The sequence below is a fragment of the Gigantopelta aegis genome, chromosome 15, assembly GCF_016097555.1.
Source record: "Gigantopelta aegis isolate Gae_Host chromosome 15, Gae_host_genome, whole genome shotgun sequence".
In the NCBI taxonomy this organism is placed as follows: domain Eukaryota; kingdom Metazoa; phylum Mollusca; class Gastropoda; order Neomphalida; family Peltospiridae; genus Gigantopelta; species Gigantopelta aegis.
The window spans coordinates 9106207-9121908 of NC_054713.1; the positions used below are offsets into that span (position 1 = coordinate 9106207).

At 39.7% G+C, this 15702-nt stretch overlaps 1 protein-coding gene across 1 annotated transcript in view; it reads right to left on the reverse strand.

The window, feature by feature from the left end:
* Positions 1–1979: 1979 nt before the first annotated feature.
* LOC121390328 (MDS1 and EVI1 complex locus protein EVI1-A-like) overlaps positions 1980–15702 on the reverse strand; it is a 77090-nt gene continuing 63367 nt past the window's right edge. The window contains 4 exon segments of the mRNA XM_041522116.1: positions 1980–7986; positions 7988–8391; positions 8394–9075; positions 10701–10844. Of these exon segments, the coding sequence (XP_041378050.1) occupies positions 7006–7986; positions 7988–8391; positions 8394–9075; positions 10701–10844 (2211 nt within the window). The 3' untranslated portion in view covers positions 1980–7005.

Genomic DNA, 15702 nt, shown 5'->3' on the forward strand with positions numbered 1-15702 from the left:
GAGGGACGATGGATCCGGGTTTGTATCCATTTGAAAATGATTTCGGATAAAAACTATATTTTTACACTATTCAAATTACAATTTACTAAAAATAATTTTTATTAGAATAAAGCTATCTTAATAACTAATGCATTTCGGGACATCATGATGTTTCGTAGTCTCCCAAAATCTTTTTTTTTTTTTTTTTTTTTTTTTTTTTTTTTTTTGGTCTGAAATATTTTCGTACGTACGAATTTGTTATTTCTCTCAACGGCCAAACAAAAAATGAAATAATTCGACCAAAAGACTTCAAAATGTATTTATCTGTATCATGCTTTATATTTACATACGTTAAGGTAAGATCTAGTTAAAAAAAAATTAGAATGTGTGTTTATTTTGTTGAGAAGAGAGAACAAACAGAAATCTTGCTAGTCCCTGTAAATGGTATGGATATTATTTCTGTCATACTATATCCCCTCTGCCACCCCCACCCACCCCACCACCACCACCACCCACCATTACGATGCGCGGTCGGTCTGGGATCGATCCCCGTCGGTGGCCCCACTGGGCTATTTCTCGCTCCAGCCAGTGCATCACGACTGGTACATCAAAGGCCGTGTCATGTGTTATTCTTTCTGTGGGATGGTGCATATAAAAAGATCCCGTGCTGCTAATTGAAAAGAGTAGCCCATGAAGTGGCGACAGCGGGATTCCTCTCTCGATATCTGTGTGGTCTTTAACCATATATCTGATGCCATATAACAGTAAATAAAATGTGTTGAGTAAGTCGTATTTCCTTCATATCGGTCGTGGGACACTGGTTGGAACGGAAACCGAGAAAGGAACCCACCATGGATGTTTGATTGTACTACCAAAGCACCTCAAGCGAGCGCTACATAAACGAGTTTAATCCTTCTCCAAACAAAACAAGAAAACAAACTTTTATCGCTTTTCTATTTCTCGTTCCAACCAATGCTCTACAACTGGTATATCAAAGGCCATGGTATGTGTTATCCTGTCTGTGGGATGCTGCATATTAAAGGTCCCTTGCTATCAATGGGAAAATGTAGCAGGTTTCCTCTGTAAGACAGTATGCCAAAATTACAAAAATGTTTGTCAGAGTGATGAACCCTATTTATCATAGGTGTGTAATTTCTGTAATGACCAACAGAATATTTCGGCATTGGTGTCGCTAAAACTTCACCTCTTTAACTGACATAAGAATATGAAGAAACGTTCGTGGCTATGCCATTCGACAGGATTGTCAGTGCTTATTCCAGTAACGAAAACATAAAATAAACAGTGGCGGATCCAGAAAATCCAATGACATGAGGCGGAATGCCAATGGAACTTTGGGGGAGGTTTGGAGGGGATCGTAAAAAAAAAAAAAATTATAATAAAATTATAACTGTCGCGAAATTTAGGGGGGGGGGCGGGGCACTGCTGATCCCCCCTCCCCCTAAATCCGCCTCTGATAAACTGTATTTTTCATTAGAAAACGATGATTCATTGGGTTGGGGGAGGGGGAGCAGTACAACCTTGTCAAATACCTTTTAGATTGCCTTGTGCAGAAATACGATTTTGTATTGGCCTATATTAACGGTTTTGTAATTCAGGTTACAGAATGAGGAGACGCAATTGCACTTTTCTACAATATTTTCAACAGACCACACATCGCTACCGCCACGCACCCCCTCAATAAAAAGTAATAATATTAAATTGGGTCCCCTCTTTTCGGCCAACTGGTCATGGTTTTGTAATTCAGGTCACGGAAAGGGGCAGGCACAATTTTACTTTTAAACAATATTTTCAAAAGACCCAACATCCCTTTTCTCCCTCCCAAATAATTTGCCCCCCACCCCCTAAAAAAAGAAAAAAGAATATATATATTTTTTTTTTCTTTATCCCTCCCCACACACCCTAGCTTCTCTCCCCCACCCACCGGTATAGTTTTAATAGCCATGATATGATTTATAAATAAAATAGAAAACAAATTGTAATGACAATAAATTAATTTATTTTGTAATGCTGTTTTAACCGATACATGAGTTTCATGGAGAATGAAATACAAAATATGAATTGAAACACTAAAACCTTGCGGTTTCATTCTAACAAATTATTAAATGCACACCACATATTTTGGCCAAACAGATAAATAAGTGAACGTCAATGTTTGGAAACATTTGTTAACATTGTATTTCGTACCTGGCTACCAAACAAAAATAATAATTAGAATCACAAAGTCATCATGTTTTTGTTTTACTCAACTATTGGATCGTGAAAACAAAACGTGTGTGAGTTTGGGGGTGAGAAGTACATACATACAAACGGATATACAGACAGCATTCTGTTATAGTTCATACGAGTCGGACATGGATTTCAAACAGTTTAAGAACTCTTGGGACTTTTTCATTTTTTTCCATTTGCAATAATATTCATACATATAGAAATTTATGTATATTTTTAAATGCTTTCAAAAACAAATACAAGATAATAAAACAAACATAAGGGACTAGTTTTTGAGACACTAGCACACGTAACGTGGTTCTACGTAATGAATCGAATGGATACATTAATAAATAGTTTTATATGTAACAACAAGTCATCAATGGCAAGTAAACGCGTGGTATAATTCATGTCCTGCAATCTGTGTTGGTTTTAGAAGACATTTGTCAAGATTCAAGCCGGATAGGTAATACAGTTATATTTAGGGAGTCCTCGAAAAGGTTTAGCTACGTTGATGCCTCGATCCGTCCCATGTCAGCTAATTGACCTGGCCAGAGATCGGACCTGGGACGGATGTGCCTGAAACCTTTGGGGTATATGGGCTTGTCAACAGAGCTCAGAGCCCGAGTTCCGGTCCGAGTCCACATTGATGCTATCCCAACAGCATAAATGCTACATTTTACAGACAAGTATTTGCCAAGATTGCGAGTAACGCTCTGTAAGACCAAGATCAGGCACAACGGAGCAGGGGCGGGGTTGGGGGGATGGGGCTCTAACCCCTCCAATAATTCTGAATCAAAAATATTATTGGTAGTAAATCTTAAGGCAGAGATGAATTTTACTTGTAGAGTGCAGGAAATTGCATTTCAGGACATCAAGTTTTACTATTTTTACAAGGGAGCATAGACCCTACCCACAAACCCCCTTGAAACTTTGCTTTGCGCCCTCTATCTGAGTCAACCCCCCCCCCCCCCCCCCCCCCCCCATCCCGCATGTCTATTTGCTTCCGCCGTGCCTGTAGATTTATGCTCATTATAAACTCTAAAGTCTAAATTTGTAGCTTTAACAAAGTCTGGAGAATTTAAATGCCATGTCAACCCCACACAGATATTCATAAAATGGTTCAGATTTTACGAGGCTCGACTGTAATGGATTTATAAGCACGGGCTTCGATTTATTATCAGTAATGACTTGCAAAATTTATATCAATACAAAAACATATTGAGACAAAAACAAAATACTCGGGAATAATATGAGACAGATAAAATTTTGTCCATTTTTTTTGTTTTTAATGTAATACTGTTTCCGTGGATATGGAACATGAAGTACTTTCCGCCTTGTTCAAGACAGGTCAACACAAAATAACTAAAATAAATAAGAGTAGTTGTTATGTCAGTACTAGCATGGCGTCATAATTACAAATTGAATGATAATACAAGCTTGTCAGGGTTACACATTATAATCTACCAGTTATTATAAACTGACTTCGTCCATGCGTGGAAGCTTGATCGAGTGAGATCAAAATTATACATGATATTAACGCATATTCTTTGAAGCTACATTCCGTACAGTTAGTTCCAATTTACAACAATCATCAGATAGTTAGTTTCGTTTTGTTTTGTTTTAAATGCTAGTTTGGTTATGATGTAACTGATGCTGATGTAAACATAATAGCAAGAATACATCTCAAGAAAAACACCCCATAACATATACACGTGTGTGCGTGCGTGTTTTACAGCTATTTAAAAAAGTTTAGAGTATTTTAAATATTAATAGCAGATTTTAATAAAACACGTCTTCTTTTTTCTTTCTTTTTTCATTGGTAATTTGACTAACATTTCAAAATAAAGGACGACTTGTCATTTAATAATTCTGTAAGCAACAGTTGTAAAGAGAATGTCTTCCTATGTAATGTGTGTGTATTTTCTTTTTTTTTAACTCCAAATTTGTGTTAATTGCAAAAGACGTGGACTTAGAAAAAAAATCTTGTGGATTTATTTTTTTAATGTTTTCAATCTAGAGATGTATGTTAATTTTTACAATTCTTCAATCTACGAATATCAAATTTCTAAATCTAAATTGAAAAAAAAAGAAGAAAAAGATTTAAAAAAAGAGATTTAACTAGCTCAAACGCAAAAACCAAACCCAAAAATCTCATGAACTATTTGTCAAACGTGAAAACAAAACAAACCAACATAGCCGTGGCTTCCAGGACTAAACCACCGGTCGGTCTATCATAAGAACCAGCATACAGGCATTTACATAACGTCTTAGCTACGATCACGTATATGTAACGTCTTAGCTACGATCACGTAATACCGAGACATGTTCAAAAAGCCGAGCGCTCACGGTCACACGCTAGACTGGGGTTTTTTTGGCACCTAATTTGAAATGGGTATGACTGGATAGGATACGGTGGAAACCAGTCAATTTGTTCGCAAGCGCTCTTCTCCCTGAACATACCCCAGTCTTCAACTAATAATGACGTCACATATATATATATATAAAATATGTTAAAGTAACGGTGAAATTGGCAGCATATCAAAAAGTATGCTCCGTGTTTGGTTTGTGTGTATCTATTACCATATGCCACAGTTTGCTATAATATATCAGCTGAGATCAGAGACAGGGTCCCAAATAGATGTAATACATATAATATTACACTTGATCACAAAACAAAACAAAAATAATAATAATTAATAAAAACATTTAAATAACTGTTTTACTTTTCTAATTCAAGCCGATTTTTGTTTTAATACATTGTATATGTAAATGCTTATCTAAGAAATTAAAGCAAGTATTTAATGTCAAGTTTACACTTGTCAATTATTAAACAATATTCTAGAATTAAACACTGGATGTATTTGGCTGTTATCAATTCAATTTCATTTCGTTTACTATGGACAATCCACGAAAAATCTGCAAAACAAATTGCACAATGCTTTGTACATTTCTTTTATCTTTTTAATTTTACATTTCAATGACTTTTTTCCCTCTCTTTAGTTATACATTTCTTTGTGTATTTTATTACACTTCCTAGTATCTATTTCTTAATACATTTCTTTGAAATCAATGTCTCCCTCTCAGCAATCACAGCTGAACACGAAATCGACAAACTATGTACACAAATAACAACAACAAGGACCCCAAGTGTAAAATATAGGGAATGAAATCTATTAAGTATAAACTGTTAAAAAAAGAAATCAAAATTACAAAAAAAGTAATATAAATATATCTACAACCGTAAGCACGTTGACTTAACCACTGAGACACATTTCTCCCTCATGAACAAATGTACATGTACATGTACATTTTACATCACATGAAATTAACACTCACAGTTGGGCTGATTTCACATGTCTTTTACACAGGGCAGGTGACCTATTAAAGGCTAAGTCACACAGATTACAAAACTTGAAATATACACGGTATGTACATTTCTCTTCAGGCTAAAACTCACTACAATAAAGCGTCATTCAAATACTTCAAACAGCTATCATTACATTAGCTCAAATGATAAAAGTTACAATAATTCTGGATTTGACACAAAAATCTGGGATTTCAGACAATAATTGTGGATTTCAGTCATTAATCATGGATTTCTGAACATAATTGTGGATTTCAGACAATACTTGTGGATTTCAGACAATAATTGTGGATTTCTGAACATAATTGTGGATTTCAGACAATAATTCTGGATTTCAGATATATTAAATCCTATATAATAAACCTGGATTTCAGACAATAATCATGGAGTTCAGACAATAATCATGGATTTCAGACAATAGTTCTGGATTTCAGACAATAATACAAGTTTTTCAGTTATCACCCTGGAGTTACAAAAAAACACATACATGTGAAATCGGCTCAACTGGTTTTAGTGTTCACTGTTTTCACGTTAAATCTATATCGATTTGACTAGTCACGTCTGTGTAACAGAAAATAACACTATATACTGTTCAGTATACAAACAACAAACATTATTTTCATTCAGACAATACACAAACTCAAGGCCCTGCTGCAAACCGAGGTAAACTATTTACTAAATGGTTAAAACCTAACACGGGGCGTGTTCAGGAGGGTGAGCACTTGCGAACAATTTCACTCGTCACATTGTCTTCTGTCGCATCACATTTGCATAATGTTAAGATGCTCGCCCTCCTGACCTTTTAACTTTACATATATGGAAATGACTAGCAAGGATGTGTTATAGATTTCGTTTGTGAAACACCTATTTTATAAGAAATACAGCTAATTGCAGAAATGTAGCATAGACGAAAATCATAAAACCGATGGGTTCCTATGGACCCTGGGCCTCTGTTATATTACTTTCAAAACCACCCTAGTGTTCTAGCTACCACAGTTGAAACATTAGTAAATAATGTCTCAATAGCAGGGCAGTACTTAACAGTGTTGGGGGGGGGGGGGGAGGGGACAGCTGTCAATAAAAAAAAATAAGACGAAAATGTGCCTGTTTTCGTTTAAAAGTGCATGTTTTGTCTACACAAAGAAGACCCTATATTAACAGACTGATCATTTTTTTACTGCCCACCCCCTCACCTCACCCCACCCTAGTTTATACTAGGTATGGCCCTGCATGGACTTGCAGCAGAGACTTGAGTTATTGATTAATGTTTTCCTTCTCTCACATAATGTCAACATAATTGGTCATCATAATTGGTCCCACTTCAACTAGCTGCAACCGACAGTTTCAGAATGTCAGTTTCAGAATGTTGGTTTCGTTAAGAAAATATTTGTACACAACAACAAGAAAGTCTCATTTACAGAGGTTCAACTGTCTTATGTTAAACACGCCAAGGGGGCATAACTTGTCTTCATTTCATATCCTGGTTTATTAATGGCAGCGGTAGTATCGTCTCTATGGAAACCATTTGGCAGAAAGGCAACGGGCGATTTTTGGTCGTCTTCGTTATTGTTATCGTGAAATTTCGCCTCCTGTTTGATCTGTCCATCACCACCACCAACAACACACGCTGCCGAAACCTCGGCATCGGCGTCTACATCATCATCAACATCATCCACCGCGACATCTTCATCATCGTCATTGACAACAGGTGAACCTTGCGGTACATTCGTCTCACTCATGTCCATTCGGTTATCACACGTTTCCTCGTTCTCCGCGTTTCCGTCCTGCGACGCGGTCTTTCCCCCCAAGAAGTTACGAATCTCAGAGAAGTACGACTCATCTTTTTCTTCAAGTTCGTTAACGGGCGAGTCGATGACGTTCGACCCTTCCGACTCGTGTTTCTTCAAGTGCCGGTCGAGGTTCGTCTGCTGGCCGAAACAGCGGTCGCAGAGCGGGCACTTGAAGGGTTTCTCCTTGTTGTGGATGTTCCGCACGTGGCGCTGGAGGTTCGACGAGATGCTGAATGACCGCTCGCAGTATTTACATTTATACGGCTGTTCGCCAGTGTGGGTGCGGAGGTGCCGCGTCAGGTTGGCCGAGCGCGGGAAGATCTTCCCGCAGAACTTGCAGGCGTACCGCTCCTTCATCTTGTTCCCGCCAGCCGAGAACGGGTACTGGTCGGGCAGCTTGTCCATCTTGGTGATCGGGGACATGGTCTTGTCGCCGACCATGGCGTCGGGGTGCATCATGCCAAAGGGATTCATCCCGGGGAAGACGGGTCCACCCACCGGGAAGCGTGGGATGGGCATGAACTTGTTGAGGTCGTGCAAGGCCTGCATCTTCTCTTTATCCATGCGGAACATTGACTCCATCAGGAAGGGGCTCGGGAACGGGTACGCCAGAGTGGTGGAAGGGCGTCTTCGCTTCGGGGACCATCACCGGCGGTGACGGCAGGACCACCTCGCCGTAGATGTGAGTCTTCCGCGGCGTCTCGACCGGCGTCACCACGACTCGTTTCTTGCTCAGGTCGAGAGGAAGCTCGTCCCGGGATCCGGTTTCCAGTTGAGGAGACGGGGTCTTCTTGGACAGGTCAAACGGGACTTCCTGTCTCAGGGACAGCGGTGGGGTGACTGGTGAGGATGCTGTTAGAATGCTGCTGTTGTTGTTGTGGCACATTGGGGAGATTCTTCGCGGAAATGTCGGCCGGATCTCGCCCGGCTCCAGGGAGTCTCGCCTCGCTTTCAGACCACAGTCACTCTCGACATCCGACGTCGAACTAATGTCAAGGTCACTTCCCGTACTCATCTCCGACATATCTCCGTCGACCCGTCGGGCAACAACACGTCGCGTCTCTTCTCATCCTTTTCCGATGATGAACTCATGCTCTGTGCGTCCGGTGATAACTTTTTCTCCGGTGTAAGCATGCTTGCCATGGGCGATGGCCCAAGAATGCCCGGCAATGGTCCTCCATGGAGACCAGGAAACGGTGACCCGAACGCCGGGTAGAACGGAAACGGAGGCCGGGAACCATACAACCCGACGAGACTAGAGTTGAGGGAGGCCTGCTGGCCCCCGGGGGAGAGAGACAGCGACATCGGTGTCATCTTATCGGCGCTGTAGCACATCCTCATCCCGTTCCTCAGTGCCCCCTCGCAGAAGCGCTTGTGCTTGCTAAGGGAGGTAACCGTGGAGAAGGCCTGGCCGCAGTCCTTGCACTTGATCTGCTGGCGGCAGTCGGCGTGCATGCGTTTGTGCCGGCACAGGTTGGAGAACTGGGTGTACGACTTGAGACACACCTCACACTGGAACGGCTTCACCGTGCTGTGGATGTGCTGGTGCTGCTTGAGGCCGCTCGACGTCGCAAACGTCTTGCCGCAGTCGGAACACGCGTGGCAGCGAGCGCCCACGTGCTGAGATCGGATGTGGCGCTGCAGGTTGCTGGGGTCCGTGAAGATCTTGTCGCAGTTCTCGCACGGAAAACGTTTGCCGATGTTGTGGGCAATCTGCAGACGGAGAGAAAAATTTGAATTAATTAAAATTAAAAATTGGTAAAAAAAATGTTTTTATATGTTTAAATTGCAATAAATCATCTTAAATCAGAGAGAGAGAGAGAGAGGAGAGAGAGAGAGAGAGAGAGAGAGAGAGGGGGAGAGAGAGAGAGGAGAGAGGGGGGGAGAGAGGAGGGGATCGGGAGGGAGAGAGCGAGAGGGAGCGGAGAGAGGAGAGGGAGAGAGAGAGAGAGAGAGAGAGAGGGCGAGAGAGAGAGACAGACAGAGGGAGAGAGAGGGAGGAGAGAGGAGAGGCGAGAGAGAGCAGAGAGAGAGAGAGAGAGGAGAGAGAGAAGAGAGAGGGAGAAGAGAGAGAGAGAGAGAGAGGTCGGAGAGCAGAGAGAGAGGAGAGAGAGAGAGGGCAGAGAGAGAGAGAGAGAGAGAGAGGGAGAGGGATATGCATCAGCGGGAAGAAGAGAGAGAGAGAGATCTCCAGAGAGAGAGGAAAAAGGGAGAAAGAGAGAGAGTCCGGAGGGAGGGAGAGAGACAGAGTCTAGACGAGTGAGGGAGGGAGAGTGACTCCTAGACAGAGGAGAGCGGAGTTTGAGATGGAGAGAGAGAGAGCGAGAGAGAGAGAGAGAGAGAAAGGAGAGAGGGATAGATGGACAGAGCAAGAGTGGGGAGCTAGAGAGGGAAAGAGGGGAAACAGGAGAGAGGACGAGCAGAGAGAGAAGTCCAGAGGGGGGAGAGACGAGAAAGGGGGGGGATGAGAGGATAGAGGAGGAGAGGAAGGGAGATCGAGAGGGGACAGGGGGGAGGAGGGAGAGAGAGGGAGAGGGAGGGAGAAGACAGACAGACCGACAGGACTAAGAGGAGAGAGATAGAGAGAGAGGAGAGAGAGATCATAGGGAGGGAGGGAGAGAGAGAGTAGGGAGAGAGGAGAGAGGCAGAGAGAGATGTACTTAGAGATTTTTTTTTTTATATCTCTCTCACTACCCTATCCCGGAGTTTGCTAGGGAGCTATATGAGAGATATAGATAGAGCGGTTAGATAGATACTCAGAAGGAGTGGAGGGACTAGGGGATGATTTCGACTTGGATTTTCAGGGGAGGTTCGAAGGGGGAGGAAGAACTTGGTGGGGAGGTCTGGAGGGAGGGAATAAGAGATCAATAAAGCTCTAGGGCTGGGGGGATGGGTTTAGGGGGGCGAGTTTGTTGTGTTAGGATCTTAGAAGTGCGGCATCTAGGTCTCTCTATCTCCATCTCTCGAGAGCTCTCTTCTGGGCTCGGACATCTTTCCTCGCTCTTGCCTCGAGATAGGAGAGAGGGAGGAGAGAGGGAGATAACATCAACAACATCAAATGCTTTACCACTGGGCTACGTCCCGCCCAGACATTAGTGACAAAGACTCTTGTAATAATATAAATATACCACTTGTTATGCACTGATTAGGATAGGGGGGGAAAACAAACTCAGTCAGAGAATGGGTCAACTGAGTGTGTGTGTGTGTGTGTGTGTGGGGGGGGGGGGGGGGGGGGGGGGGGGATCCTTCTAACCAAACACGCCAGGCAAATGCTCTACCAACGAGACTAAATCGAACCCCTCTAACGTTTTCGACTGGAGTTTTATCACTGTACATACCTGGTGTCTGATAAGATTTGACTTCCACTGAAAAGATTTGGGGCACTCGTCACATTTGAATTCACCGTCTAAACCTTCACTCTCTCGCGGGAAGTCGTTATCACTGAAAGAGAGAAGAAAACATAAGGACGATATTTTACACGGCTAATAAATATAATGATAAAATTATGAAATGCATAAAAAATTAAAATAAATCATAAAATTATTCCTCAGTTCCTTCGTCCATTTATCCATTTATTCATCCATCCATCCATCCATCCATCCATTCATTTGCCCTTACATCTATTTGTCAGCATGCCATGAACATATATTTCCCTTTTTGGAATATCCTCTTGTTTTAAATTTTGTAAAAAAACACATCTACCTTCTCTTTGCTTTATAAACAACACTCAAGGCAAAAAGGACAAAAAACCCAACAAAATACAAGCAAAACAACAAATAAAACAAACACCAGCAACAAACTTAACGTTGGTATGCCACCCAAATAATATTTATGCTAGAAAGGAAATTATTTTCTCACTCCAGTGACTAACATGTGATCAATGTTCACAAACACACATAGCTTCCATTTCGACTACACATACACTACAGACGACTTATCTCCTTTGACAAAAAAAGAGTTAATCAACCGAGACATGTCTCTCTGTCGAGAGTACGATTTAATCGAGTTCATTTAAGTCGGTACAGTGAATAATATATACTATTTGGCCATGTGTTATGTGCAATCCACAGTCACTCATAACAGCCATGTCAGAAATATATAAACTGATCCATATACATATATATATATATATAATATATATATATACATATACGTATATACATATATATATAAAAAAGCTTAATGTAATGCTGTGTAAATGGACTTGGGTTGTGACTCATAATTGTCGTATTTACTGCGTCAATTACAAGGATATGACAAGTACCCCATTTCACCAACAAAGGCTGAGAAGTCGTCTTCTCAAATGTCAAAGAGATAATAATTTCACAAGGTTTTTTTCCAGAACATAAACCCCAACTTACTTAATAGAAATAAAGTACTAGAAGTGTTATTTAAAGTGCCATTATCACACAATATTATGCACTTGTATTTTGTTTGTGACATGTTTGTTTTTGTTTTTTTGTTTTTTTTTTTTGTTTTTTTTTTAATTATTATTATTATTATTATTATTATAATATTATTATATTTATTTATTTACTTATTTACTTGTATTAGCTTGTAAAGAATATTTTACTTTTTTCAGAACAAACATTTTGAGATTGTCACTTAAATAAATACAATGAAATAAATTAATTTAAAGTGACATGATTTATGTTTTGTATAATTATTTTTGCTTCTTTTACTATGATTTTAAAAAATATTTAAACAACATTTCACATGGTTTTCCAGCACAAAAGGTGATACAATCTGATAACATATTGCTTAATCTTTTACACGGTCTGTGTCAGTATTAGTAACGAATCTTATAAAGTAATTTACAGTGACATTATTAGTTATATTTTACATACCGGTACATGTATTTAAATATTTTCCTTAATTCTGGTATTTAAGACAGTTTAAAACTATAATTGGGGAAATTACACTATAAATAATAATATTACTGGTACCAGTAATGGTATTCATCTTTTAGTGAATTAATAATTATTAAATATATCATACTGACAAATTGTAACTTTCTTTGTGTATGACAAAAGATAGTTTGAAGGTTTTTCTTATTATTTTCCATCTTGGAGGTAAATATCAATGACATAATTATCAATTTAAGCATTCAAAACAGTTAAACTAAAATTACCTAGAACATTACAGAATAATAAAACTACTCTGATTTCAACTCAAACTTTTATATCCTGTAATTTTCATCCAGCAATTTATTATGACTAAAAATAATATTACACTTTTCAAAAACAAACTAATACACCTATTTAAATAGAACCTATTTAAATAAATCACTATTAAACATCTTAAATACATTTAAAGGTTTTTTAAGACGTTCCAATTCAGTAATTACAGGATATTAAACAAGCTTCCATTTCATATGATGTTTATGTCCCGGGTGAAATAATATTCAATTGTCATTCTAGTGGGACTTTGATATGTACCAAGATATTTTTAACCATGTTGGTAATATTAATGTGTAATTATCAAATCTCACTTCCAACAAAATAGAATGAAAAATTTATCCAGCTGTCTCATGTATTAAAATTACTGAAACAAAAAAAACCTTGATGACCCCTCTTTAGCAAATTATTTGTGTAATATCGCTAAAACATGATAGGAACACGAAATTGCAAACTACGATAATTCAAAAAAAAAAAAAATCTTTTATTTGTTGTCTCCATGCTTAACATTTTATCATTAAATTTTTAACCCTGACATTTAACACAAAAAGGAGACTAAAATACAAATTAAAACCTCAAAACCAGAACGTCAGTAAACAGGAACGTCGGTAAACTGGAACGTCAGTAAACTGGAATTACCTGAAAACCAGACGAGAACCTCTCTAAACCAGATACCCTTTAAAACTGGACATTTTACTTAATCCCGTGGGTGTCCGATTTACAGGGGTTTCACTGTGTTCAAGTCCCTCTCTATTAAAAGAGGGATTCTAGAATTTTTTAAAAATCCAATAACCATGGGATCTGTGATTTAAAAAATTTACCAGCCATAATTAAAATTCACTAGCCCTATTTTACTTTTAAGTTAATACAATTTTACTAAATAATAGTAATAATCAGATATGCCACCTAAACAGGGAGATAGCGATTAAAAACACTAAGATTGGAGGGGTTGGGGGCAGGATATTCATATTTACATAATAAATGCAGCATTTAACAACTCTTTTTTTTTTTTCACTAGCCATTGGGCATGGCAATAGTAGTTATTTACTAGCCCAACATTGAATATCACTAGCCATGGGAGTGGGGCTACCATAATCTAGAAGCCCTGTCTGGCATGGCAATAGTAGTTATTTACTAGCCCAACATTGAATATCACTAGCCATTGGAGTGGGGCTACCATAATCTAGAAGCCCTGTCTGGCATGGCAATAGTAGTTATTTACTAGCCCAACATTGAATATCACTAGCCATGGGAGTGGGGCTACCATAATCTAAAGCCCTGTCTGTGCATGGCATAGTATAGTTATTTACTAGCCCAACTTGAATATCACTAGCCATTGGAGTGGGGCTACCATAATCTAGAAGAACCCTGTCTGGCATGGCAATAGTAGTTATTTACTAGCCCAACATTGAATATCACTAGCCATGGGAGTGGGGCTACCATAATCTAGAGCCCCTGTCTGGCATGGCAATAGTAGTTATTTTACTAGCCCCAACATTGAATATCACTAGCCATTGGAGTGGGGCTACCATAATCTAGAAGCCCTGTCTGGCATGGCAATAGTAGTTATTTAAACTAGCCCAACATTGAATATCACTAGCCCATGGGAGTGGGGCTACCATAATCTAGAATCCCTGTCTGGCATGGCAATAGTAGTTATTTTACTAGCCCAACATTGAATATCACTAGCCATTGGAGTGGGGGCTACCATAATCTAGAAGCCCTGTCTGGCATGGCAATAGTAGTTATTTACTAGCCCAACACTGAAATATCACTAGCCATGGGAGTGGGCTACCATAATCTAGAAGCCCTGTCTGGCATGGCAATAGTAGTTATTTACTAGCCCAACATTGAATATCACTAGCCAATGGAGTGGGGCTACCATAATATAGAAGCCCTGTCTGGCATGGCAATAGTAGTTATTTACTAGCCCAACATTGATATACACTAGCCATGGAGTGGGGCTACCATAATCTAGAAGCCCTGTTCCTGGCATGGCAATAGCAAGTTATTTATTTACTAGCCCAACACTGAATATCACTAGCCACTAGCCATCAGGGGAGTGGGGCCGAACCATAATCTAGAAATGCCCTGTATGGCATGGCAATAGTAGTTATTTACTAGCCCAACACTGAATATCACTAGCCATGGGAGTGGGGCTACCATAATCTAGAAGCCCTGTCTGGCATGGCAATAGTAGTTATTTACTAGCCCAACACTGAATATCACTAGCCATTGGAGTGGGGCTACCATAATCTAGAAGCCCTGTCTGGCATGGCAATAGTAGTTATTTACTAGCCCAACACTGAATATCACTAGCCATTGGAGTGGGGCTACCATAATCTAGAAGCCCTAATCAAAATAAAACCATTTGTATAATACACAACCTTAAAAAACAACAACATTAAAACATACAAATTAAATTTTACACAATTGTATAAGTAACTTAATAAGTTTTGTTTTAACCTTTTAGCATTGCAATTCAGCAAAGATTGCAAGACCCAAAAAATACTCTTTTTATCAAACATTCAAAAACCTCCTCCTCACCGACATGCTAAACGTTAACGACACAAGGGCATCAGTAATACAGATCCTGCACACTGGAACTCAATCGGATTACATAGGGTTAGGACTATATACATCTGAAAAGACTATGAAAGCGTTGGGAGATATACCCCCGTTATCTTATAGAGTTATTGTAGTCCCAACAGAGTCACACCACACTACTCTCAATCTGGCTTAAACGCTTGACAGCTTCATGAGACGGATCCGTCAATCACAGCAGACCGTTAAAAACCTGCTGCTACACAGAAGATCCACGTAAGTTATTAAATTGTCTGTCTACAGCCAGCAGGTCGTCCCATGATTCAACTTTTAACGGGACTTTGAAAGCCGGTGGTTGTGTCACCCGCGGTTTGCGAGACTAAGTCCCCCGATTACTTCATAGAATGGAACCCACCGCCTCTGTTAGCGCAAGGTAATTGCTGACAATAGTGGTTTTCAATTGACCCCGGGTCGACGGATTACGGATTAGTGTTATTGGTTTTATACCCTGCGACATCTTATTAAGGATTCCGATTGATGAAATACTTAAATCTGGACTGGGGAAGCTTGTCATTGGGTTTGTTTGTCACAAACAATTTTTCGAGCCAGTTTAATTAAG